Source organism: Barbus barbus (assembly GCF_936440315.1).
Source record: "Barbus barbus genome assembly, chromosome: 50".
In the NCBI taxonomy this organism is placed as follows: Eukaryota; Metazoa; Chordata; class Actinopteri; order Cypriniformes; family Cyprinidae; genus Barbus; species Barbus barbus.
In genome coordinates this window covers 12,474,636-12,501,667 of record NC_136728.1, presented here as the reverse complement: position 1 = coordinate 12,501,667, position 27,032 = coordinate 12,474,636, and the positions used below count along the sequence as shown (strand labels likewise).

Below are 27,032 nucleotides of genomic sequence, written 5' to 3'. Positions count from 1 at the left end.
GTGCTTTTTTCCATAGTATACCTTTTCCTGTTTAACCAGGAGTAGATTCTGTTCCATTTACAGCTGCTCCGTCAACTCCGGCCACCACCACGACCTGTACAGCTACCGGACCGCCCACACCACAGTTCAGCTACCATGACATCAATGTGTATGCCCTGGCTGGCCTGGCCCCACACATCAACATCAATGTTAACGTTAGTCTCGCACTCTACCAAGACAACTTGTAAATTGTAACTTTTTGTTTTCATTCATTTTTATTTTCTTCCTCTCTTTTTGTGTAGATCCCATTACTTCAGGCCCACCCTCAGCTGAAGCAGTGTGTGAGACCCGCAATTGAGCGTGCTGTACAGGAACTGGTTCACCCAGTGGTGGACCGATCCATCAAGATCGCTATGACCACCTGTGAGCAGATAGTCAGGAAGGACTTTGCACTAGACTCTGAGGAGTCTCACATGCGTGTGGCCGCCCACCACATGATGCGAAACCTGACTGCCGGCATGGCTATGATCACCTGCAGGGAGCCTCTGCTCATGAGCATCGCCACCAACCTGAAGAATAGCTTTGCTGCAGCTCTTAGGGTAGGGAAATTTTCAACTCAATCCTGACCCAAAATTGTAATTTTCAGCATTTTCTGACTCGCTGAGCATGTCCATTTCAGGCTCCCACACCCCAGCAGAGAGAGATGATGGAAGAGGCGGCTGCTCGCATTGCACAGGACAACTGTGAGCTTGCTTGTTGCTTTATCCAGAAGACAGCAGTGGAGAAAGCTGGACCAGAGATGGACAAGAGACTGGCAACTGTGAGTCCCTGCACACTCTTCTAATTTTTACAGCAGATGAGGAACAGCTGCTTGTCACCTGTAGTGTGGTTATGTAATATCATACAGTCTGATTTGGACACAATTTTCTCTTGCAGGAATTTGAGCTAAGGAAGCATGCTCGCCAAGAAGGCCGTCGCTACTGTGACCCCATGGTGCTCACCTATCAGGCTGAGCGCATGCCAGAGCAGATCAGACTGAAGGCGAGTTCTTTGTAAACTTCTCATTGGGTCAGTGGTTTACTGTTCTGTACGACAATGTTCAATTCTGACTTGCTTCTCTTTTCCAGGTCGGTGGAGTGGATCCTAAACAGCTGGCTGTTTATGAGGAGTTCGCCCGTAATGTTCCAGGCTTCCTACCCAGTAATGACCTGTCTCAGCCCACTGGTTTCCTTGCCCAACCAATGAAGGTACAGACCCAATCCTTGAAGTGGTTGTATTTGGTTGTGACATTGGTTAAGTAGCTCAGATGTTCTCTTTTCTGCATTGCAGCAACAGGCATGGCCTACTGATGATGTGGCTCACATCTATGATAAGTGCATTTCAGACCTGGAGCAGCACCTGCATGCAATTCCACCTGCTCTGGCCATGAACCCACAGACCCAGGCCATACGCAGCCTTCTGGAGGCCGTTGTCATGGCTAGAAACTCCCGTGATGGCATCGCTGCCCTGGGCCTTTTGCAGAAGGTTAGAGAGATTCTAGGAGAAAGACTACACTTTATGGCAGTGTTTTCCAATCCTGCTCCTTTAAGGGCCCCTGTTCTGCAGAGTTTAGCTTCAGTCCTAACACATTTTGGTCTTCAGGATCACCAGAAACCAGTGGTGGTCAGTAACGAAGTAAAACTTCTTCGTTACTGTACTTAAGTAAATTTTTCAAGTATCTGGACTTTACTGGAGTAGTTTTATTTTGAGTAACTTTTACTTCACTACATTCCAAAGCATATCGTTACTCCTTATAATCTTTTCAATGATTATAATATTATAATATTCTTTTCAATGAACCAATTTTTCAGTGAAATTGGTTCGCAAATCGCAACAAACGATTCATTCACGAATTGGAATGATCCGATTGCAGCTGTTCTCAAGTCGACAACTCACTGATTCAAATGATCCGTTTAGAGTGAGTCTCCAGTGAACTCAACTCACGAGTAAACACTGGAGATCTTGTGAGCGCCCGTGCGCACAACTGATGCTGCTAAAAGTTACTAATGTCGAATTTTAGGATTAATTATTGTAACTGAAAATCATATTTAAGTCAAAACTGTCAGTTGTTTGTGAACTAAATCTGCTATAAATGATCTATTTAAGCCCACTGAAATGCTTGAATGCACACAGATCAATGTCAGTGTCTCTGTTTTAGGTCAAAAAACAAAACGTTAAAATAACACAGATTAAATAAAATAACTCATGCACATTCATATTCCCCGCTGCTGTAAAGTTAGCACTTTTATTAAATTGCTATGCATTTAGCCCTATGTGACGTCTGTTTTTATATTGTTTATCAACAGTACAAATTTTTATATTGTTTAGATTGATCCGAGCAGACATATATGAATGTTTATTCATAACCATACTGAAAATAAGTAAATATTTTTAGCTAATACTAACTGTCTAGCTAACAAGATTGCTGGTGCTAAATTGAGGAATTTTTTTGATATAAAATCCAAATATTTTTATTCAGCCACTTAGATCGATTCCATCTGATGTAAAAAGAAAGGATGTGATGTTCAGAACACAGTAACTACAGTAATTATCAAAGTGTGAAGTGATTTGGCCAGGGGTGTTTTTACACCACAGACAAGGTTTGAGGAAAAAAAAAATCATGAAAATATAATTATATTTTCCTTAAAATGTTCTTCCTAACTTCAGGCCTAATTCTCATGTCATATATAACTGACGTTCTGCAAAACAAGAAGTTTTAACTTTTTTTCTTACTGGGGAAAATTAGACGGTCAAATCTGTTTTCTCTCAGGTACATCGCAGTGTAAGCTTCACAGTGAACATCACTACATCACTCTTATCAACGTAGTCCATATCAACAACAAATATATATATCTTGACTCCATATTGTGGTCATTTTGGGAAAATTACAGGTATTTTGGGCAGTAGGATTATAAAAATGTGCTAATATAAAATTAAGTAGTCTACATAAAATTGCTAAATAAATCTACCTATCAGTACTTTTGTACTTTCACTCGAGTAAAATTTAAAAAGCAGTACTTTGACTTTTACTGGAGTAATATTTTATTATACGTATCTGTACTTTTACTCAAGTACTTGATCTGTGTACTTTGTCCACCACTGCCAGAAACGTCCAAGCAAATATTTTGGTGCTCAACTCTGCAGGGTCATTGGCCTTACAGGTGTAAGACTGGACATCCCTGCAATACGATTTCAGCTTAAATCGAACTAATTTTATGCTTGCTCACTCTCAGGCTGTCGAGGGTCTGCTGGATGCCACCAGTGGCGCTGATACTGATCTTTTACTGAGCTACAGGGAGTGCCACCTACTGGTGCTAAAAGCCCTACAGGACGGTCGTGCCTACGGCCCACAGTGGTGCAACAAACAAATCACCAGGCCAGTACTACAACTGCAGCATAAACTTATTTGTTACCATCATAGACTGGTCTTGAAGGTCCTAACCTTTTCTTCTACACCTCCTGCAGATGCCTGATTGAGTGCAGAGATGAATACAAGTACAACGTTGAGGCCGTAGAGCTCCTCATCAGAAACCACCTGGTCAACATGCAGCAGTATGACTTGCACCTGGCTCAGGTGAGGAGCGTGTCTCTAGGACTTAAAACAAAACTGTTGGAAATAAGTCGATTCTTATACTAGGGATGCTCTGATCGATCAGCCGGAGATCAGTATCAGCCAATCATCACATTTTATGACTCGATCGGTATATTTGGCCGATCTCACGAACCGATCGCAATTTGATGACGGCAACGCGTGAGGACATATATATGTGTGGGATGCTGCAAGTCATCGCCGGTGTGGAAATGCTATGACGTTTCGAGCGAATTAGTTTTTGCTGTTGAAAATGAACCATCCATTCATCATATCATCATGCAGATTCAGTGACCTAGAGCTGATCTGCGCATCACTGCATGCGTCTGCAGAGCGCAGACTTTACGGGTCCATGGGCACCAGAGCTGATCGCGGCCGCTCTATGAACATTTATTTATAAAACAAAATATATTTTTTGGCCATATTAGCCTACTCAATAGCATTAAAAGAGGCTTTACTCCTTTTAAACTTTATCTGGAATGTCACCGTTTCTGTCACTGCAACTTCCCGATCAGGCGAACATGCGCACACACACACAAATGAAATCGTCTGCCTAATGAAAAAATGTAGTTAACCATTTGATTTATTTTATTGGAGTTTAAATGTCCAATGTTAGAGGACAAAATAAACAAACAATCAAAACGTTCTCATCTTGAGCAGAAAAGATAACGGTTTCAAAGTTTAAATTCCAACTTGGGCATCTAACAACAATTTTTTATATGCATGTGTATATATATGTATGTGTGTGTGTATATATGTTCTTAGCCTACAGATTAATAATGCTAAATGTAAATCAGAAACGTCTTGTTACATCTGGTTTAAGTATTGGTTATAGATGGTAAGAAAAATAACTGTATTTGCAGCATTGTTTTTTTCTGCTGTATTTTAGTGAAAGTAATCTTTAATTTTGCCTCTCACCGTGTTTCTGTTGTTGATAAAATAACTGCAGCAGCTCTAGAACTTGGCGCCGGAGTGCATCCAGATAGAGAAAGTGCACAGAGCTGAAAGGGCTTGAATAAAGCACATTTAGCTTTAGATAAAAATAGGAGGATATAGCGCTGAAAGATATTTACAATGAATGACCCAGAGCGCTTGTTATGTGATCCGCTCCGCTGTTTTGACGTGCTGCTGTTACGGCTCATGGTCCGGATGGATCAGTTATACAAGTATTTAAGGATAAAAGACTAGAGTTGCTTTTAAAATATTCACAAGTCCTTTTCCTCGAGTCGAGTAATGTCTGGAGTCATTTCAGGTCAAGTCAAGTCTGAAGGCTATATGCGACTCCAGTCCGAGCCTGTCTCTGCCTTGGGTTGCATCAGACACATTTTGTTTGCATTTATTTTTGTCTTAAGTATCCTGATATACACTATATTGGCAAAAGTATTGGGTCACCCCCTTCTAATGAACATGTTTGACTACTTTAGTAATTTCTATGAGTACAAATCTTAATATTTAAGCATATAATGATATTCTAGGGAATTGTGTGCTTCTAATTTTTATAGCAACAGTTTGGACAGGACCCTTTTCTATTCTAACATGACAGTGCCTCTGTGTATAAGGCACAGTTCAAAAAGACATGATTGATTCAGTCAGTGTGGAAGAACTTGACTGGTCTGCAGAAAGCCAAGTCCTGATCCCAGCTGAACACCTCTGGTGTGACTAGGGATGGGTATCGTTAAGGTTTTAACGGTATTACTACTCTTATCGATACTGCTTATCGATCCGGTACTTTAACGGTATTCTTATCGGTACTTTTTGTTTTACTTTGTTTCTTTGTTCATATTCTTACAGTATCTTATGTATATAAAACACTAAAAATGCCTGCACTTCATCAATTTGTAAATGCACCAGTGTGCAGGTATTTTTAGTGTTTTATATACATAAGATAAGATACAGTAACAACATGAACAAAGAAACAAAGTAAAGCAAACTGACAAATACAATAAAACAAACACACAAACGAAATGAAATAAACAGTGCTTTCATTTTTCCATGAAGGTCTACTAATATTAATGTTCAGGTAAGTAATAGTTACAAAAGTAATCAAATGTAAATGAGAACTGCATAGTTTTCACTGTATGTACTGATAGATTTATGTTTATTAAAGCTATAACGTTGTTCAGATTAAGAGCTGTGGGTGATTTTCTCTTTGCATTTTGTTCTTTGATTAACATTGATGGCTCAAGCTCCAGTCTGACACTTTAAGACAATATACTGACAAGCATCGGATTTTCTCCCAACTGTTCTCGTCCACTTAAAACAAAAGTGAAGACTCTCATGACCGGCCATTTTGACACATTGTGTGTGTATTTTTTGGCATATTTTTGTGTTATTTCGACGCGCCCGAAGCTCAAAGTGTACTTTGCTTGTCCGTTTTGGAGCACGCCGCCGCGCAGGCACACGTGCGCACACACATTTCAGCCTGGGGAACAGCAGATTGTACTTTCAACGTTTTACTATCAAATATGTCCTGCAATGTAGCAACAGTAAAGACGACATTTTATAACAATCACTGATTGAGCTGATTCAGATGTTAAGTTTTGGTTCGGAGGAACGAATCCGCGCCGCTATGAAGGGAAGGGAGTTGTGCTAGAAGAAAGGCGGCTATAATCCTTGGAAGCCAAAATCAAAAAAAAAAAAAAAATACCTTAATATAACAGCCACAGGCCTAAAGTGTGAGCAGATGTTTGAATAGTTGGTTCTCTCCTCTATCATAATTAAACAGGACTTTCATGTTGCGTGTGCTGAAGCTCCTCCGCGTGAGCGCGATCTGGCTTCTGAATTGCGCATAGCAAAAATGCATCATAGACAAATGTTTGAATATTATTGCACATAAAAACAGCTGGCGACATTATTTATATATATATATATATATATATATATATATATATATATATATATATATATATATATATCAGACACATTTTGTTTGCATTTATTTTTGTCTTATATTAAGTATCCTGATATACACTATATTGGCAAAAGTATTGGGTCACCCCCTTCTAATGAACATGTTTGACTACTTTAGTAATTTCTATGAGTACAAATCTTAATAAACCGAGTTTCGGTACCCATCCCTAGGTGTGACTTTATATGCAGACCTTGAGCCAAAAACTCATCACCAAACACCAATGACTTGTAGAGACACTATAAGGACAAAAGTGTTGCGACACCCCCTTCTTTAGAACAGAAAAAGGCACTAACAAAACTGTAGCAACAAAGATGGAAACATAATTCATGTATTTAAAAATTGCCATTGCCATTTCCATGTCTGTTGCAACAGTTTTGGACATGTCTAAAATGACAGTACACTTATGTACAAGTCATTGGTGTTTGGTGATGAGTTTTTGGCTCAAGGTCTGCATATAAAGTCACACCAGAGGAGTTCAGCTGGGATCAGGACTTGGCTTTCTGCAGACCAGTCAAGTTCTTCCACACTGACTGAATCAATCATGTCTTTTTGAACCTTGCCTTATACACAGAGGCACTGTCATGTTAGAATAGAAAAGGGTCCTGTCCAAACTGTTGCGATAAAATTAGAAGCACACAATTCCCTAGAATATCATTATATGCTTTAACATTAAGATTTGTACTCATAGAAGTTACTAAAGTAGTCAAACATGTTCATTAGAAGGGGGTGACCCAATACTTTTGGCAATATAGTAGTGTACATAATGTAATGCATAAACCATTTTAAAGGAATATTAAAATGTTCACTGTATAAGGAATATTTTTTGTGATTATTTATATAACATTATTAGGCTACATGTTAAATAAAGCGTGAAGCATCAGAATCGGCATCGGTATCGGCCCAGCACCATGACAAGAAATCGGTACTCTGTATCAGCTGTAAAAAATCCTGATCGGAGCATCCCTATCTTACACCCATGTGTTTTTTTGTTTTTTTTTATATATATGTGTATATATAGTCCATGGAGAATGGGCTCAACTACATGGCTGTGGCATTCGCCATGCAGCTGGTGAAGCTCCTACTGGTTGACGAACGTAGCGGGAGTCACATCACTGAAGCAGATCTCTTCCACACCATTGAGACGCTGATGAGGACCAACGCCCACTCCAGAGCCAATGCTCCTGAAGGGTAAGACAACTGCTTATGTTGCTGGTCCTGCAATTGATTGTCCAATTGGTTACGGAAAACTTAAGTAAATTGGAATTACTTCTGTGGAACCCCTAGTTTGCCCCAGCTGATGGATGTTGTCCGCTCCAACTACGAGGCCATGATCGATCGTCATCATGGTGGGCCGAACTTCATGATGCACTCTGGGATTTCTCAAGCCTCTGAGTACGATGACCCACCAGGCCTTAGAGAGAAGGCAGAGTACCTACTGAGAGAATGGGTCAACCTGTACCACTCAGCAGCTGCAGGAAGAGACAGCACCAAGGCCTTCTCTGCATTTGTTGGCCAGGTTAGCAATAACACTCAAAATACAAAAGTTTCAAGTCTCAACTTGGTTCCTCTCAAGGCTGTAATTGTACTTCATTCACACCTGCCTTGTTTTCTATTGCAGATGCACCAGCAGGGCATCCTCAAGACCGATGACCTGATCACTCGCTTCTTCCGGCTGTGCACAGAAATGTGCGTGGAGATCAGTTACCGCGCTCAAGCCGAACAGCAGCACCCGACCACCAGCCCCGCCATCATCAGAGCCAAGTGCTACCATAACCTGGATGCTTTTGTTCGGCTCATTGCGCTTCTTGTCAAACACTCCGGAGAGGCCACCAACACGGTCACCAAAATTAACCTGCTCAACAAGGTTGGAATGCTTACAATGGTTAGATATGACTCAATGCTGACTTTAATCAAGATCTCCAAAAAAAATAATAATGCTGCTTAATAATAATTCGTGTCATGGTTCAGGTTCTAGGCATTGTGGTGGGTGTATTGATCCAGGATCACGATGTGAGGCAGACAGAGTTCCAGCAGCTTCCGTACCACAGAATCTTCATCATGCTCCTGCTGGAGCTTAACGCACCAGAGCATGTCCTGGAGACCATCAACTTCCAGACCCTCACTGCCTTCTGGTAAGCACATGAAATTAGTTTTAAGGTGCAGTCACATCTATCATTGATTGGTGAATTTTCACAGTGAATTTCAGTCTTTTCAGTAGGACCAGTGGGTTTGAATTGGTGATGCGGCTTTGTCACGTTTACTAATAGAAAACTATTGTGAATAATTTCACAATATTACTAATGGGACTGTACCTTTATTGTGTTAATCCGTCTTTGATTGGGTATTAAAGGACATTTCCTATTTTCAGCAATACCTTCCACATCCTGAGGCCAACTAAAGCACCTGGTTTTGTCTATGCTTGGCTGGAGCTTATCTCGCACCGCATCTTCATTGCCAGGATGCTTGCGCATACCCCACAACAGAAGGTCTGTATCTGCTGCATGATATATATCAGGTGTCCAATCCAGGAGGGCCACTTTTTACAGAGTTTTGCTGATCTAATTAAACACCTGAACCAGCTAATCAATGTCTTAAAGGGATAGTTCACCCTAAAATGAAAATTCGGTCATTAATTACTCCGTCGTTCCAAGCCTTTAAGACCTTCGTTCATCTTCAGAACCCAAATTAAGATATTTTTGATGAATCCAGAAAGCTTTCTAACCCTCCATAGACAGCAAGGATACTAACCCGATCAAGGTCCAGAAACGTAGCAAGAACACTAAAATAATCCATGTGACATCAGTGGTTCAACCGTAATTTTATGAAGCTGAGAATACTTCTTGTGCGCAAAGAAAACAAAAAAATTACTTTATTCAACAATTTGTTTCCTCTGTCACCCTATAGCACCATTTTGGAGAGTATCACATACGTAAACAACATGCGTATGTACGGTGCCCTCCAAAAGTATTTGAACAGTAAAGACAAAATTGCTCTGTTGGCTGTGGAGTAAAGACATTTGCAAATATGATTAAAAGATGAATATGAGACAACTACAGAATGTCCCATTTTATTATGAGCCATTTCAACACAGATGTTTTACCAGCTAAGAAGTTCAGCACTTTAAGATTTTCATCCTCCTATCTGATGTGATCATAAGTATTGAAACAGTTGCCTCGCAGGTCTTTCTAAGTGATCAGCTGTGTCTTGTTCCATTAATTCTTCAGATATTAAAAGCAGGGAATGTGTCGTATCAGTTATATCCATTACTTCTGTGTTCTGAAACTTGCATTCGATGATGACACACAAACCAGGATGACTTTTGAGAGAAAAGCATGCAATTTGGATGCTAAAAGAAAAGAGGAAGTCAGTTAGAGCTCTAGCAAAAACAAAGGGCATGGAGAAATCAAAAGTTTGGAAACCACCAGCGACACCAGCAACCAACGGTGACCTGATCGGCTGAGAAAACAACAGTAGTTGATGACAGACGAATCATAAAAGCTGTGAAAATGAATCCTAAAAGACATGTCTGTAAAATCACTAACAACTTTCAGAAAGCTGGGGGTGATGCTCTGACTATCTACTGTCCTCAGGAGACTTTGACACAGAATTACAGATGCTATACAACAAGATTCAAACCTCTGACCAGCACCAAAAATAGAAAGGCAAGATTAGAGTTTGCAAAAAAGCACAAATGTGAGCCAGAAGAGTTTTGGAACTGTGTTTATGGACCGATGAGACAAAGATGAACCTTTTATCTAAGTGATGGGAAAGCAAAAATGTGGAGAAAAAAACGGAACTGCAAATGATCCCAAGCATACAGCCTCATCTGTAAAGCATGGTGGAGGTGGTGTCATGGCATGGGCGTGCATGGCTGTCTCTGGAACAGGCCCTCTCAACTTTACTGATGACTTAATGTATGATGACAGTAGCAGAATGAATTTAGAAGGGTACAAAACTATCTAGCCTACCAATATTCAAGAAAATGCCACCAGATTCATTGGGAAGTGCTTCATATTGCATCAGGACAATGACCCAAAACACCCTGCCAGTTCAGTCAAGGAATTTATAAGGGCAAAGAAATGGAAAGTCTTAGATTGCCCGAGTCAATCTCCAGATTTAAATCCGATTGAACATGAATTTCACCAGCTGAAGAGGAGAGTAAAGGCAGAAACTCCCCAAAACAAACAACAATTGGAATTGGCTGCATTAAAGGCTGGGAAAAGTATTTCAAAGGATGAGACCAAGAGTCTGGTGATGTCTATGGGTCACAGACTCACTGCTGTGATTGTGCGCAAGGGATCTGCAACTAAATAATAGCTTTTAATCTTTTATATCTGCCTTATGTTGAACTGTCCCAATACTTATGTTCACATGAATGAGTGGGATGAACTCTAAAAGTGCTGTTCTTTTTATTTGGTAAAACATGTTTGTGTTGAAACGGCTAATAATAAAATGTGACGTTCTGTAGTTTTGTCTCATTCATCTTTTAATCATATTTGCAAATGTCTCGACTCCTCAGCCAACAGAGCAATTTTGTCTTTACTGCTCCAATACTTATGGAGGGCACTGTACGTGGATGCGTTGTTTACGTATGTGATTCTCTTCAAAATGGTTCTATAGTGTATAGAGTTCTTGGCATTCATCAAAAATATCTTAATTTGTGTTCTGAAGATCTTACGGGTTTTGGAACAAAATGAGGGAGAGTAATTAATGACCGAATTTTCATTTTTGGGTGAACTATCCCTTTAATGATCATTTAAAACTAAACTTTGAAGCAAAAATTTGGGGAAAAATGGCCCTCCAGGAGGAAGATTGCACATCCCATGTGTCTTTTCATGTCCCAATCACTGACTGTCTTCTGTGCCTTAAACATCTCTTTCCACTCTCGCAGGGTTGGCCAATGTATGCCCAGCTGCTGATAGACTTGTTCAAGTATCTTGCACCCTTCTTAAGGAATGTTGAACTGAACAAACCTATGCAAATTCTCTACAAGGTATTAGCATAGTCCTGCCTTTGAACGCCTGTCTGGTGGTTTTTTAGGTCATCTTGTGACCTTGCATTGTTACTCTCTCTATTCTCCAAGGGAACACTTCGTGTGCTACTTGTCCTGCTACATGACTTCCCAGAATTCCTGTGCGACTACCATTATGGCTTCTGCGACGTCATCCCGCCCAACTGCATCCAGCTGAGGAACCTGATCTTGAGTGCCTTCCCCCGCAACATGAGGCTTCCAGACCCCTTCACCCCTAATCTGAAGGTAGAGAGTTGCACATTTGACATCAGATTTGATGCATTGTGGTTTAGTATGTAGATGTAACTTAAAGTATGCTTGTGGTCATATTGTGCTGTATGTAACAGTTTCTGTGTGTTCACCAGGTGGATATGTTGAGTGAGATCAACATCGCTCCCCGCATCCTCACTAACTTCACCGGTGTGATGCCGTCCCAGTTTAAGAAGGATCTTGACTCCTACCTCAAGACCCGTTCTCCTGTCACCTTCCTTTCTGAGCTGCGCAGCAACCTGCAGGTAGGGGACGCCACTCTGAATCACAAATCATTCCCAACAGACTTGCATGTTCATCTTTTGTAATTTAGTTCTTTTAGTCAGTGATTCACTTTTCTTTATTTTTTATAAAATTCACTCTACCTGCAGGTGTCCAACGAGCCAGGCAACCGTTACAACATTCAGCTGATCAATGCTCTGGTGCTGTACGTGGGAACCCAGGCCATTGCCCACATCCACAACAAGGGCAGCACTCCCTCCATGAGCACCATCACTCACTCGGCTCACATGGACATCTTCCAGAACCTTGCAGTTGATCTAGACACTGAGGGTGAGAAGGAAAAAAAAATCATTTTTACTTATTTTTCCCTGCTCTTTAGTTTTAGTTCACATTGTGACTTGTATTCCTCCTCCCAGGCCGCTATCTGTTCCTGAATGCGATAGCCAATCAGCTGCGTTATCCAAACAGCCACACACACTACTTCAGCTGTACCATGCTGTATCTGTTTGCCGAGGCCAATGCTGAAGCCATTCAAGAGCAGATCACCAGGTATGGAAGTGAATTTAATTACATATTTCTGTCTAAACTCTTAGCAGTGTTTAGTTCCATTTAATGCACGGTTCCTTTTTATTTAAGCCAGGCTCACTTTTTTTTTTTTTTTTTAAGTAGTCCTTTACGATTGTTGTTTGTTAGATGTAAGAACATGATGATCATGTCACACTGGGATCTTGGTTGTCATTAATGTCAGACTATACGACAGTCAAGACTAGTTAAAAATGGGTGTGCAGAAGAAAATTTGCGCAGAGTTTTACATCAACCCATAAGCCGCCTTTCCACTATCATAAATGACAAGCGACAGACTGGAATTCATTCATTTCCAATGGAGAGTAGTGCGGGAGCTGCACGGAGTTGATTGTGTATTCTATTAAAAACTGAGCATAAGATTAGTTAATATATGTTACTATATTACCAATATTTTGTTCACCTGAATCATTATTCTTTAAACACTATTTCTGTAAAATGTTGCTTTAGAGTAATTATTGCAGAAATAATTTTATAATTAAATTTACATTGATTAGTCCCAAAAAAAAAACTACTGTTTTTACTTTAGGGGTCATTTGATTTGTGACTATGCATTCGTACATTAATTGTATTCATTAAAATTATTAATTTGACCATGTTGAATATGCCGAGGTAACGGTTGCTGAAGTTTGAAAGGTATGTGCGACTGCCATTAGGGGGAGAAATGCAACAGTCATATCCGAATGACGTGTGCAGTGAAAATGCGGCTATACACATTAAGCGACTGAGTTGCATTACACACAGGGCTGAAATGTTAGCTATCGTGAAAAGTATATGAATGGTGCCAATAGCGGTGTATTTAAGAATAGTATAAGCAGCACTACAGACCCACATGAAAACAGCGGTGCAATTGGCGTTTATCCGTAGCAAATGCAACATACCAAATGAGTTCTGTGAGCAGAGGTTTATGGCGGTTAGAAGAAATCTCTAGCATTAATTCTGATCATGGCTTGTCCTGAAAAACGGAGACAGTTTGACCGTCGTCGTAGAAGTCACACTTCAGGACCGTGCACCAAATCTTCTGACACTGCCAGAATTTCATCGCAGGTAAAATTTGATTGCAATAGCCATTAATCAGCTTCAGCTGTCAGTGAACATGTCAAACCAGCGATTTAAAAACTACAGATTTTAGCCTAGCATTATAGGAATCTTTTAGGATTTTCAAAATTAGTTTTGGACAACCAAATTGTGGCCAAAATTGCACAGTGTGAGCTGGGCTTTACAACAATTACATTATTATTTGTACGGATACTATCCTTTTATTAACATTTCACATTTTAAATCTTTGCCCAACCACCCCAGAACAGGTTGCCTTAATTATTTTATTAGTTTTTAATAACTAAAATTCTAAAAAAATCAGCAACACTTTACAAATTCCCATTAGTCAATGTTAATGCACAATTAAAATGAACTAACAATGAAAACAAACAAATTAACTAACAACTATTCAGTTGTTACAGTACAAGTCTTTGTTAATATTAGTTGATAAATATTAAATGTTATCATTTACAGCTTTTTTATAATGTTTTAGTAAATGTTGGAATTAAGATCAGATGCTTTAGAATTATTTTTCATTGTTAATTTGTGGTAACTCATGTTAACAAATGTTTAGCTTTATTGTAAAGTTATACCAAAAATTAAAAAAAGAAATAAAGGTTTACTTCTAATTTTAAGTTCTATACTTGACTATAGGTTCTGGTCTATTGGTGTATTTTGGTGTCATTGACATACTATTATAGTTTTTAGTGTTTTGAATCGGTTTTCAGGACAATTTAAGTATTGAAGTTTTAGTAAAGTTAGTAAAGCAATTAAACTGAAGTTTTCATTTTATTTTTAATTAATTTCAGTTAGTGTATTTTGAAACAACAGTTTTTTTGTTTTAGTTAACTATAATAACCTTGTCGTGCAGGGTCCTGCTGGAGAGGCTGATTGTAAACAGGCCGCACCCCTGGGGTCTGCTCATTACCTTCATTGAGCTGATCAAGAACCCTGCCTTTAAGTTCTGGAGCCATGATTTTGTGCACTGTGCCCCAGAGATCGAGAAGTAAGGGAGCCAACATGTCACACACACATCTTTCTGCTTTTTCACAACAGAAGAACTGCAGTGTCTCCATGTTTTTTTTGTGTGTGTGTGTGTGTGTGTGTGTATGTGTAGGTTGTTCCAGTCGGTGGCTCAGTGCTGCATGGGGCAGAAGCAGGCCCAGCAGGTGATGGAGGGAACTGGTGCCAGTTAGGCTGCAGGAACTGCTCCTGTGCCCAGAGACAAAGCTCTCCCTCTCCCCAACCCTTCATTTGCCCCACCAACACCCTGCACGTCTGATCGAGACACAGCCGGCACTGGATTCCCGCTCGCCTTCTATCGGGCGGCATCTGACCTGAGGAGGTTTTTTTCTGTTTCCTTTTTTTCCCCCTCAAGTTAAATGTTCAATGTAAATATTAAAAAGGGACATTTAAGAGCAGATTGAGGAGGGGTTTTTTTGTTTTTTGTCAAAGGTGAGGCACATGCTTGAGCACATTTCACTCCTTACTGTTTGGCTTCCCCTAACTCTCCATAAATTATTTTTTGCTTCCAAGACGGATTGACTTTTGTTTGGAAGCTTGGTAGTGGCTAGGGAAGCGGTCTTGTTTTATTTCCTTTTTTTTTTTTTTTTTTTTTTTTAAGTTTGGTTTTTAAGGGGAGCGCTATCAGTGTGGTGAGCTGATAGGATTGGACAGATGTCCTGGACTGCAGGAGGGGGAGGGGGGGGAGTCACTAGTTTGCACCTGTGAGGAAACAAATCTTGGGTTGGAGGTTCTTCCCTGGCACTTGTACAATTGTGGAAATATTCAGAAATTTGTTGGTAAATTGGATCTTCGGAGTTTGTACAAAGATTCAACTTGCAGAACAAAAAGGACCAATACAGCTCATTTTGTAAGGATTTCGACTGTTTTGTAAATGTATTGGTCTGCGTGTTGTATTTTGTAGTACTTTGTAGTTGCCTTTAGTTCCGCTACTTATTTCCTGTATGTATGCATTCTGTAGTTACCGCATTAAACACTTGAACTGCAACTTTGCCTCCTTGTATTATTTTGCATTTGTTGAAATGTTAGTTGAAACGAAGTCATATGGTTTCTGGTCTCTGTTGAAGGGATAGTTCACCCAAAAATGGATTCTGTCATTGAAATTAAATTAATTGTCATTAATTAGTCACCCTCATGTCGTTCCAAACCCTTAAGACCTTTGTTCATCTTCGGAACACAAATTAAGATATTTTTGATGAAATCCGACAGCTCTCTGACTCCGCATAGACAGCAATGCAATTTTCATGTTCAAGGCCCATTAAGTAGTCCATGTGGCATCAGTGGTTCAACCATAACTTCTTGAAGCTTCGAGAATACTTTTGTGCACAAAGACCCCACAAAAATAACTGTTCAACAGTTGTTGTTTTTTTTGTCTTATTACTGTTGTGAACGCATGTCAAACTGATGTAAAAAAAAAAATGTTGAATAAGGTTTTTACTTGTGCACAAATGATTTCATAGCTTTATAAAATTAAGGTGGAACCACTGATGTCACATGGACTATTTTAACAATGTACTTACCTTTCTGGACCTTGGCGTTGTCTATGCAGGGTAAGAAAACTCACGGATTTCATCAGAAATACTTTCATTTGTGTTCTGAAGATGAACAACGGTTTTAGGGGGTTGGAACGGCATTAGGGTGAGTAATGTCAGAATTTTCGTTTTTGTGTGAATCGCTTCAACAATTGTACACAGTTAGCATTCAGGTGAATAAGCGTTTTTGTGTGTCACTGACCATTCAAATGGAGACACAAAATATGAATTTCATATGAACGGTTTGTGGATTCCTTTTTCACACTCTAAACAGATATGAGATTGAGTCAAGCACTGTTCCGGTCCTCTTGGAAAGCTCATAAAGCATAATTTTGACTTGCATACAAGTAATTAAAATTGATTAGCTGGATTTTGTTTTCAATGTACTGACAAAAATTGGGAAGCTTTTTGAGCACACATTGAAAAGAGTGCAAATTAGGTGTGTAATTTATTCTTTATCTTGACAAACATTTCTTGTGTGGAAGCAAATCTTTCACTAACATACCTGAAAATCAGACTTAAAATCCTTTGTGGTATGACTTGACAGAGACATTAAAACAGCTGCAAGTAGTTTTGTACATTTTTGTGGCTTTGGGGCCCTCTACAATTAAACAAGTGGAATTCACTGTCGTGAATGATTTTTAAACTGCTATTTCAAGATAAAAAAAATTACATTGCTTATGTGCTCAACTTGTAAATTTGTTCATGCCACCGAGAATTTCCTGTTCAAACAGTTCCACACAACACTAGCAATGTTAAGGTATTATGTTCAATTCCCGGGAAATACATGCCTTTATTTAGTAAAAGTGTCCACTAAATTCATAAATATGACTGGACTTGAACTCACCAAAAGTCCCGCTAAATAAACCAACTTTACATTCCACAACAGCACACAATCAAAACAATCTGAACCGTATTCCAATTGATTTTTTTTTAAAGGAAAATGTACAGCATACAAAATGTAAAACTCTCAAACTATACACAGTTTGCAAGTTCAATTACACCATATCAGCTGAGGATTTTTCAATCTTCAAACTACAGAATGCAGTGTCAGCACCACATATGTAAGAATGTTTGTGAAACCCATCCTTTAAGACGTTGGTTTGGGGAGCTGTTGCAAGCGCTGTAGGATGCTCTTCTGACCATAACGCACATGCAGAGCTCTCCTCTCTCTGCTGCAGAGTTCAGCCAGAGCTCCCTGGTCCTCCCGCCGCTTCCTGTCCGTCTCTACATCCTCAGAATAAGAGTCCAGCGTCAGAGCAGCTGCCGCATGCAGGAGACATTTCCACTCTGCTGACAGTCCCATCAGTCCATCGAAACTCGGAGCCTGCTCCATTTTCTCATCCTCTTCATCTTCCTCCCAGCCTTCGTTTTCACGGAACTCCTCGAAATCTTGCACCGGCATGCACAGGACCTATGCAGTTTTATATATATATATATATATATATATATATATATATATATATATATATATATATACACATATATAAACAGGTAATGTAGGAACATATTATGTGGATAAAATGGTTACCTTCAGTGTAGTGTAGAGCTCGCTGTAAGTAAGTGAGCCTGATTTGCCAAAGATGAAAAGCCCCTTCTCCCCAACTATCTACTTTCACACAACATGTTCCATTTGTCCACTAGTAGCCTTTGATCTGCTTCACTTTCTGCCACTCTAATTGCATTAAAAAAAAAAAAACGTTTTAAAGTATTTCTTGTGTTGAGTAACTGACTTTTTTTATAGACGTCTACGAAGTCGCACCTTGCACTGCTGCTTTGTACACCCTGGACATCTGTATATCTGCAGTATCATTGCTGTTAGTAGGAAAGGGCTCTGCAAAGCAGTACATGTGGAGGAGCTGCCAGTTTGCCATCCGTCCGTAGGTGTTAAAGACCTCCTCGCCATTTTCAGTGCGCTGTATGGACACCATCTTCAAACACTCCTGTGCACAATCAAGTGAACATGAGCTGTGAGATTTCTAAGCATCTAGCATAAAAACAATAAAAATCAATACATGTGCACCACATACAGGTGTATATTCCAGATTGGAGTTGTGCTTGGAAACGTGATTCAGCATGTCAGCCATGGGCACCATCATTGGAGGGTTAGGCTCTTTTTCTTCTTCTTCATCCTCATCCTCTACAGGCTCTTGAAAACTGAGGAAATATTGAGAAACGTTGGGAAATGTTACAAATAAAGTAGGGAATATTAACATTGTGATATTAACATTATGGCTGGTATGATAAGCTTCAAGTTTCAATGCTCATTAGATGATAGCATAGGTCATTTAAATATAAAATTAGGGGAGATTAGCATGAACAATTAAATATATAATTTGATCCATTTAAATATCGGCCAATAACCAATTTGGTATACCATAAAAATGGCATAAATAAATAATTATTATTAAGCCTTTATATAAAACTATTGCTATTTAGTTATTATTTTATTTTAATACACTGCATATAAATATATTAAAATATAGATAATATACAGTTATTATAAATAGAAAACATATCTAAACATAAAATTAGACATTTAATTTTGTTTAGTTTATCACGCTCCTCCTTGGACCTTCAAAACAGAGACATTGTGACCATTAAAGAACTGAAGGATCCTTGAGGAGTATCTTAAAGGTCAGTAAATATTCACAGCAAAACCTACCAGAACATGGGTTGATCCAGTGTCCTAAAATCTGGCCAGAGAGACAAATATGGTTTCCAGTGGGATTGTGGACATGTGTACTCATATAGGAGACCCAGAAGAAGAGGACCCAGCCTGATGCGCTCTCCAAAGATTTCTTCCCTAGACAACATATGCTTATATGGTTATAAGCCTGCTATAGAAGGTGGGATTTCAATAACTTTAATGTTCTTATACCTTCCTCAAGGACCTTTTTTACATTAGTGGTGCCCTGATGCAGAAGAACCTCTCTGGGTATGGAGAACAAGACGTGGTCCTCTTCGATGTCCTCTTTGGCAAGCATGCCATATTCTGCTGCTGTACCCTCTTTACTTAAGTACACCTAAAGACATTAATGTACCCCAGGCCCAGTGGTATATATTTCCAAGTTTAGGTCTTTGTCTGTATTTGAAATTTTATTTCAAAATACATGATTAGACTTGTGATGGAGGTTGGTTGGTTACGGAAATATTAAGTACTTTATAATTATAAAAACTTGAAAAACAAAATTATTTTTGCTAAAACAGAAAATTCTAAACATTAATAAATAGGCCTACTATAATGCTATACCTATATAATATAACACTAATATGTAAATATAACACATGCTTACCTTATCGCTGAGAGTCAGCTTTACACTATCGCACCACAGCAGGAAGTTTTTCAAGGGGTCCAGCACACATATCTATCTATCCATCCATCCTTCCGTCCGTCTATCTATCTATCTATCTATCTATCTATCTATCTATCTATCTATCTATCTATCTATCTATCTATCTATCTATCTATCTATCTATCTGACTATCTATCTATCTATCTATCTATCTATCTATCTATCTATCTATCTAATGTCTATCTGTCTGTCTAATATATAATTTATCTATTAAAATAGTATCTATATCTATCTGTGATAGAAAAAGTCAAATAATACAAAGAAAGCGAAACCACGGGTACCTTACTGCTTTGAAAGGGTTAACTGATTCAAATACATCAAAAGCTGAAAAAACTAGCATTTTTTCAATTTAACATATGACAAAGAGAAAAAAACGGTATCTGTGGCCCCCACATGGCCGATTTAGTTCATCGCGCGCCGTTCTTATCGCCCCCTACAGACCGCTCGACAGAATGCAGGAGCTTCCATTTTTTTATCAGGTCATCCCATGATGCACCGCGCCTTCAACGGCTTCAGTCATTCAAGCAGCTCAGCTCTGGTGCTCAGGAGAGTGTCTGTTCTGTTAGGCCATCTGGGTTCGGGTAACCTGTGTCCTGAACCGGACCGGTCCCTGAACGGGGGTCTCTACTCTCTCATTTCGAGCTGAACTTCCCCGTCCATGCTTCAGGAATCACCTGCTGTTGACGGGAAGCGAGCGTTTGGGCGGCAGAAGCGGTGCTGTCAGCGATATAACAGCAGAAAGCGTTAAATACACAGACATAAACCAACCGGAAAGAGAACGGTGGGAATTTAACCACACTTTAAAAGCAACTTGATGGATTTAGAGACTGGAAGAAACGAACTGGGAGCAATGGGAGAGTCGCTGCAGCCGCAGACCCCCAGTCGCCACGAGAAAAGTCTGGGACTGCTCACGACTAAATTTGTGACTCTGCTGCAGGAAGCGAAGGACGGAGTGCTGGATCTCAAAGCTGTAAGCACGACACGAGCTCAGTCATCTTCATCTTCTGCTAACGTTAGATGTTTCAGTATCGAGATGCGCAGCGCCTGCTGAATATGCATGTTTGCATGCACACAGATGCACTTTAGGTTTTAAAACGGCACAGAAAAGTTAGTTAAAAGTTGCTCTAGTGAGGGAAGAGGGGGTCGTGTGCACGCACAACCCCTCTCTACTCAGCTCGACTCACATAAACTAGTTCCTCAACTAAACCAGGCGAGCCAGCTAACAGGTTGCACATGTTATGTCACTCCAGTCGGCAAAGCAAACCAGCTCCGGTGTTTGTTATTGTATCCCGGAGGGTTTTTACTGCGAATCCCATCCGGAAAGAAAACTCAAACAAAAGCCTTCAAAACAAGCACGTGCTCTGGAGTTTGGGATAGTTTAGGCCCGCGCGACCTAGGGGTTCGTTTCTTTGAATATATTGGGGTTTGAACGCGATGTTACACTTCTGTAATGTTAAAGTATAATTTGATGATTTGAGTGATCTAGGATTGTGTGTTTGAAGTAGTAGATTAGAAATGCGCAGCTGCTACTGGAACTTGACTGAATCAAGTTGCTTGCTTGTCAACTTTTCTGGGCTGTTTTTGTCCATTTTATAAAGCTAGCAAGTCTTAAAGAGACGGATAAATGAATGATTTACTCACTCTCATTTTGTTTCAAGCCCATTTGACTTGATTTCTTAAGTGGGAACACTGTTAGACTGAATGACAGCCTCAGTCACCATTCACTTTCATTGTATGGAATAAAGATTCAATGCAAGTGAATGGTAACCAGCGGTGTCTGTCTCTCATATTGTGCCTAATATTATTTTATAATATTAGTAAATTCATAAAAAGTGACTTGTTTTATTGAACTGTTCTTTTAATAGCTTATGTAAAACTTTTGCACTGTGCTGTGTAGTTAGTCAATTTACAGGTAATGAGAAGAATCAATAATCTGGTTTGCTCTGTTTGTGTGAATGTGATTTAGGCTGCAGATACTTTGGCTGTAAGGCAGAAACGCCGCATCTATGATATCACCAATGTTTTGGAAGGCATTGGACTCATCGAGAAGAAATCCAAGAACAGCATCCAGTGGAAGTAAGGCAGACTAGCAGATGCTTTCTTATGACCTTAATGTGGAAACTTACCCCTTATGCCTATTTTGTTTGTTACTGCATTATCAAAGTGTTTGGAATCACACTTTAAAGATTTTTCTGGGCTGCTAGGTTAAAAGACCCTCAGACATCTTTTCTTTGTGAATCCAAGTAGAATTATGTAATTATAATGTCAATTATGCATGTATATGCTATTAAGCACAAGCATAGAAGGCCAATGCTTTTTTATTCATATTAAACTCTTTAATGTTATTGCATGGGTATGGCAGCCTTTTTCAGTTAAAGTATAATATGTAAACATGAACAAATATTGTAAACACTTGTGTGTGTGTGCATATATGAATATATGAATTATGCTTTTATTCGACAAAGGCATATTAAAGTGGGAGTAGAGACATTTATTAAAATTGTCTGTAATACTATTTCATAATATTAGTGTTTTACTGTATTTTTACTATATTTTGAGAAATAACCCAACCCATACATGAAAATGCAGTTAATTGCTCTTCTGAGACATCTGTTTAAAATGAGTGTCTTTATTAAGCTGTAGCTATTTATATTTTAGAGAGCTATCTAAATGTCTGTTTCTATTTTTGTTCATTTGTAGGGGTGTTGGTCCGGGTTGCAACACGCGTGAAATCGCAGACAAGCTGATAGACCTCAAGTTGGAATTGGAGGATCTTGACAGGAGAGAACATGAACTGGACCAGCAGAGAGTTTGGGTTCAGCAGAGCATCAAGAATGTGACCGACGACTCGCTAAATAGCCCATATCCTTCTAGCTACATCTTTAGGATTCATATTCTGAGTGGTGTGACCACTGCACAGCACCTAAAGGATAAGGTCACTTCCAGAATAAAAAATTCCTGATAATTTAGTCACCCCTATGTCATCCAAGATGTTTGTGTCTTTCTTTCTTCAGTTGCAAAGAAATTAAGTATTTTGAGGAAAATATTCCTTGAGTTTTGTTCATAAAGTGGACTTTAATGGTGGCCAACTATTTGTCCAAAATGCAGTTTTAATGCAGCTTCAAAGGGCCTCATGATCCCCGCCGAGGAATAAGGGTCTTATCTAGCAAAACGATTGGTCACTTTCTGAAAAAAATTAATATTTATCCACTTTGCAATATTTAAATATATAAATATTTGCAATATTTATTTGCATTGAAACTGCATTTTGGACTTCAAATCATTGGCTACCATTGAAGTCAACTATATAGACAAAAATCCTGGAATGTTTTCCTCAAACTTCTTTGCAACTGAAGACATGAACGTCTTTGGATGACATGGGGGTGAGTAAATTATAAGGGAATGTTTATTCTGGACGTGAACTTATCCTTTACAGTCCAGGTTGTTTTAGCTCAAGGTGCTATTATGATACTTTAAATTGATCCTCAAAGTGAAGTTTGTGTTTGAAAGCATATGTTTGCTGTATGTCCTTAACTTGACACACTCTGGCGTATGTAACACATCAAGACCTCTGCAATTGCTTCAAAGGTTGGTTTTTCCCATCAGACACCCAACATAACACCAGTGTTACTGCATTAACAAAAATGAGCAGTCAGAAAGCTGCAAATGTCTACTTGTGTTGATGTTTCCTTATTAACGTTAACTGTATATATGCTTGTTTTCCACTAGGTGACACTCTTCTAGCAATCAGAGCTCCTTCAGGAACACAGCTGGAGGTTCCTGTGCCTGAATCTGTAAGTCCTGCTTGTACTTCCTTTAAAAAGTAATGTGGAAAGTTTATACATTTATAAAAGAAAAAGTACACTTCTTTATTATTATTGTAATTTTGTTAGCATGTTAATGGACAAAAGAAGTACCAGATTCACCTGAAGAGCTCTGCAGGCCCCATCGAGGTCCTGCTGGTGAATAAGGACCCCTCTAGTTCTTCTCCAGTGGTGCTGCCCGTGCCCCCGCCTGACGACATGCTTCAGAGCCTGTCCACCCCAGCTTCAACTACCTCTGCTGCCCTAACCAAACCAACAGCTAACAGTACGCCATCCTCCACCTCCACCTGTCAGAGTTCCAGCACGACCACCATCGCCGCCACCACCGTCCCTTCCAACACAACCACTGCCTCTGCTGCTGGGGCAGCTACAGGTTGGATGCTGCCCATATTTTAATGAATTATTGTGTCTGAAAATGCTCTTTTTGTTGTCTTATTGTACTATGATTTAGACCATGATTTACATTACATATTGTAATGTTTTACAACATTACAGTTTTGACTGTATTTAAAAAAACATAAATGCAGCCTTGGTTGTTAAACATAAGAGACTTCATTCAAAAACATTTAAAAAAATCTTAATTATTCTAAGCTTTTGACCAGTAGTGTAGCCTATATTATGTATTTATATTTAGTAATTACATAACATGTATTATCATTATGTAGCTATAGAATTATATAAAATGAAAAATATAATTTCTCACACTGTATTACTATTTCTGTTGTTATTATTAGACATTTCAAGCACGTCCACTTCAGATACAGCAGCCAATCCGACATCAACAGACACGCAGCAGCTTCAGTCCTCTGCGTCATTGGACAGCAGCTCTTCACTTCCTGATTCCTCAACCCTTTTTGAACCAATCAAAACAGACCCTTCAGATCGTAAGTGCCTATGCTTTTGAAAAAGGCATGATTCTGTCATTAATCTTTATTTAAAGAAGTCTGGCTTTGGGCAGTACTATAAAAGTGATAAATTAACATTCCTTTAATGCTTCAAAGTTTTCAACCGAATTGACTTGCTTAAACAATTCTGACTGGGTTTTCTTTGTTTTCTCAGTGCTGGATCTCCCCAAAGAACTTTCAGAAATGTTTGACCCTAAAGGTGAGAACCGGTTAAACATGCTTAACTTGTGCTGCTCCTTCTCGATGCTTATCTATTGCTGATATGCTTAGCTCAACCAGAGAATCTGTGATTTTATGTAGCACAAAGAAGTATTTTTTTGTATGTCATATTTCTTTCTCTCTCATACAGAAATTATGAGTACAGATTTGCTTGAGGAGCTGATGTCATCAGAAGGTAAAGCCGATCATGAGTCAGGCCACCTGTATATAGTGTATTACTAAACATGAAATGGAAATTTGGATGTATATATGTTTTATGTATATAACAAATCCACTGTTTATGTCTTATATGATGTTTATATAATCAATAAAAGTACTTCAAATTTGACCATCTGCCATTTTATCCATTTTAGATGCTAAATGCTCAAACAAGCGACAGTTTCATATGGTTACACAAACATGGCCACGGTATCACTCTTCTTCTCTTTCTCTTTCATAGTTTTCTCTCCGCTCCTCCGTCTATCCCCTCCTCCGGGTGACCATGACTACATCTATAACCTGGATGAGACGGAGGGCCTTTGTGACCTCTTTGATGTTCCCATTGCCAACCTTTGACCTCCAAACACACCTTACAATGAGAGTAGTGTACTTAAAAGAACTTTCTTTTTTTATGTACCCTTTTGAAAGGAGAGAAAAAAGAAAGTGGCTCTGTGTCAGATCCATATGTATGATAAGCTGATTCTGTGTGTATATAAAGCTTTTTTATGTATATTTACTCCAACCCCAAAGCAGCTGACTGAAAATGAACTTTCCCTGCTAAATTCAACTAATCCAATCTGATGACGACATTAGACATCCATACAAACCATTTTTGTTAATTAGTCCCAAATGAATTGTTTTTATACTGCTTTTGTATAGACATCGAGAGAATTTCATGACTAAATTCACCAGCAGAGGTTAATGGTTCAATGAAAATACCAGCTAGATGTTTCTTTTTAAATGGTCTTCCTCTTCTAAAGTAGCACCTTTTCCTCCCTCTCGTTCAGTGTATTTACTGATTATTATACAGATTGTTCATGAAACGGTGTATTATTTGTTTGATTGTGCTTTTGAAGAACGCATGCCTCTAATGCGTACATTTTGAAGCGATTCTGCCAGTAGGAAAAGGTTTGGTCTTGCAGCTTTCGGAAACACCGTGCTGAAGTAATTAAGTTAAGCTAATAACGTAGGGGGACGATTGCATTGCAGAATGGCGTGTATTGTGTGGAATTGATAGTTTGGTGCTACATAGCGAAATCTATTTATCATAGCGTCTATTCTCAGAAAATGTGAAGGAACATTGGATGAACCATTCCTGCTTTGTATGTTTCAGGTATGCTTTGTTAACACTATGGGTACCACAAAATGATTCATCACAGAATTTAAAATAAAAGTAATTGCAACTTTTTAATTCATACTTTTTTCTCAGCAATTTGGAGAGGAAAAACAAATGGAATCGCAACTGCAAGAAAACCATCTGAATTGTGAGGAAAAAGTTGCAATTAATATTTTTATTCTATTTGAAACTAAAAAAAAATTTAGAATTCAGAGAAAAGTTCGGTTTGTGAGAATTCTTTCATATAAAATGGCTAGCTTGCAGTGTTTGAATATGATTTTAACCTCGTTTAATGGAGTAACTGCTGTGGAAAGGTCATATATAAGGTCCTGTATAAATGTTAAATTAGATGCCAATTGCTATTTTTATGTTTTTTATGATTTCAGTCCATAAAGTACATCTCTCCTTATCCCATTTATGTGTATAGATACTTTTGAAAATAAGTGACGTCTTCATTATGTCTGTATATGAGAAACTGTCTAAAGAAGGATGTTTGTTTTGGGTGGGGTGGGGGGGGGGGGGATACCCTATTTCTCTATATGGTTAGAAATAGAGTATCAATGTGCTGTGTATTGAGCGCTGTCCAAACAGAATGTCATTATATGTGGGCTCCTGATTGTGTCCGTACTGATGGTTGGCCCCACTATAATAGTTTCTTGTTTTCCTAATGTTCCTATCAGCTAAATGATATTTTTATGCTTGTATACAGTAAGCATTTGCCATTTATTTTTGTACTCGATAGATCTCCAACTGCTCTGGTTTTCATTAGATAAATAGTCAGCAGTTTTTTCTGTCTGGCTTATCTCCACATTGCACTTTAAAACAGTTTATCACGCAGGTCACTTACAGCCCTATGCATCGATTGGGTTGGCCGAGTCAGTTTTACAGTATCCAGGGAATTCAAGCAGTTTTCAAATCTTCACTGTCATTGCAAAATACCAGAATTGTTGTTCTTTAGCGGAATCGTCATCCCCATGAAATAAAGAATGTTTTTGTATTTGTGATGCACTTGAATATATCTTTGTTTGACTTTGAGGCATTTGTTCCTACTTTTCTTGTTTTTTTTTCCCTCTCCTAATTCCATAAGTCTGTCATACTGCTTCTAGGTGCTTGAGTCATATCCTGCAGATCTAGGCATTTCTGTTCAGGTTTCACTTGAATAGGTCTATTGTAGTGTAGCGGTTTAAAATTAGGGCTGGTAACATATAACATAAACC

The 27,032-nt window shown here is 38.9% G+C and overlaps 2 protein-coding genes and 1 pseudogene across 5 annotated transcripts in view; 2 read left to right on the top strand and 1 right to left on the bottom strand.

Annotated features, from left to right (window-relative positions):
- cnot1 (CCR4-NOT transcription complex, subunit 1) overlaps window positions 1-15,651 on the top strand; it is a 28,675-nt gene extending 13,024 nt beyond the window's left edge. Inside the window, exons 30-49 of one of the 3 annotated variants that reach the window (XM_079414814.1) lie at window positions 46-194; window positions 282-578; window positions 659-799; window positions 916-1,020; window positions 1,107-1,226; window positions 1,309-1,503; window positions 3,252-3,394; window positions 3,484-3,592; window positions 7,537-7,706; window positions 7,803-8,034; window positions 8,137-8,382; window positions 8,487-8,650; window positions 8,887-9,004; window positions 11,410-11,511; window positions 11,602-11,775; window positions 11,895-12,044; window positions 12,171-12,351; window positions 12,438-12,570; window positions 14,513-14,647; window positions 14,759-15,651. In XM_079414814.1, coding sequence (XP_079270940.1) covers window positions 46-194; window positions 282-578; window positions 659-799; window positions 916-1,020; window positions 1,107-1,226; window positions 1,309-1,503; window positions 3,252-3,394; window positions 3,484-3,592; window positions 7,537-7,706; window positions 7,803-8,034; window positions 8,137-8,382; window positions 8,487-8,650; window positions 8,887-9,004; window positions 11,410-11,511; window positions 11,602-11,775; window positions 11,895-12,044; window positions 12,171-12,351; window positions 12,438-12,570; window positions 14,513-14,647; window positions 14,759-14,837 — 3,143 coding nt within the window. In that variant the 3' untranslated portion in view covers window positions 14,838-15,651. Of the gene's footprint in view, window positions 1-45; window positions 195-281; window positions 579-658; window positions 800-915; window positions 1,021-1,106; window positions 1,227-1,308; window positions 1,504-3,251; window positions 3,395-3,483; window positions 3,593-7,536; window positions 7,707-7,802; window positions 8,035-8,136; window positions 8,401-8,486; window positions 8,651-8,886; window positions 9,005-11,409; window positions 11,512-11,601; window positions 11,776-11,894; window positions 12,045-12,170; window positions 12,352-12,437; window positions 12,571-14,512; window positions 14,648-14,758 lie in introns of all 3 variants that reach the window. The other 2 variants (XM_079414815.1, XM_079414813.1) reach the window with 2 other exon arrangements.
- A 975-nt stretch (window positions 15,652-16,626) lies between these two features.
- Window positions 16,627-19,561, bottom strand: LOC306868369 (N-lysine methyltransferase setd6-like; annotated as a pseudogene). The gene is made up of 7 exons: window positions 19,493-19,561; window positions 19,078-19,222; window positions 18,862-19,002; window positions 18,227-18,353; window positions 17,959-18,139; window positions 17,728-17,869; window positions 16,627-17,610 (listed from the first exon to the last, which is right to left on the bottom strand). The product of its transcript is annotated as an N-lysine methyltransferase setd6-like (transcript).
- Window positions 19,562-20,049: 488 nt separating this feature from the next.
- Window positions 20,050-26,850, top strand: LOC306867933 (transcription factor E2F4-like). Its single transcript, XM_079413886.1, has 10 exons — window positions 20,050-20,522; window positions 21,519-21,628; window positions 22,253-22,414; window positions 23,097-23,140; window positions 23,282-23,346; window positions 23,446-23,749; window positions 24,111-24,260; window positions 24,436-24,480; window positions 24,631-24,675; window positions 24,940-26,850. Exons 1-10 carry the CDS (start codon window positions 20,367-20,369, stop codon window positions 25,053-25,055), a joined length of 1,197 nt encoding a protein of 398 aa, XP_079270012.1. The 5' UTR covers window positions 20,050-20,366; the 3' UTR covers window positions 25,056-26,850.
- The last annotated feature ends 182 nt before the right edge of the window (window positions 26,851-27,032 follow it).

Coding starts and splice junctions, on each gene's coding strand:
- LOC306867933 (XM_079413886.1), top strand. CDS start 20,367: ATGGATTTAGAGACTGGAAGAAACGAACTGGGAGCAATGGGAGAGTCG. Junction 23,347..23,445: donor AGGTTCCTGTGCCTGAATCT/GTAAGTCCTGCT, acceptor TAATTTTGTTAG/CATGTTAATGGACAAAAGAA. Junction 24,261..24,435: donor CAAAACAGACCCTTCAGATC/GTAAGTGCCTAT, acceptor TTGTTTTCTCAG/TGCTGGATCTCCCCAAAGAA.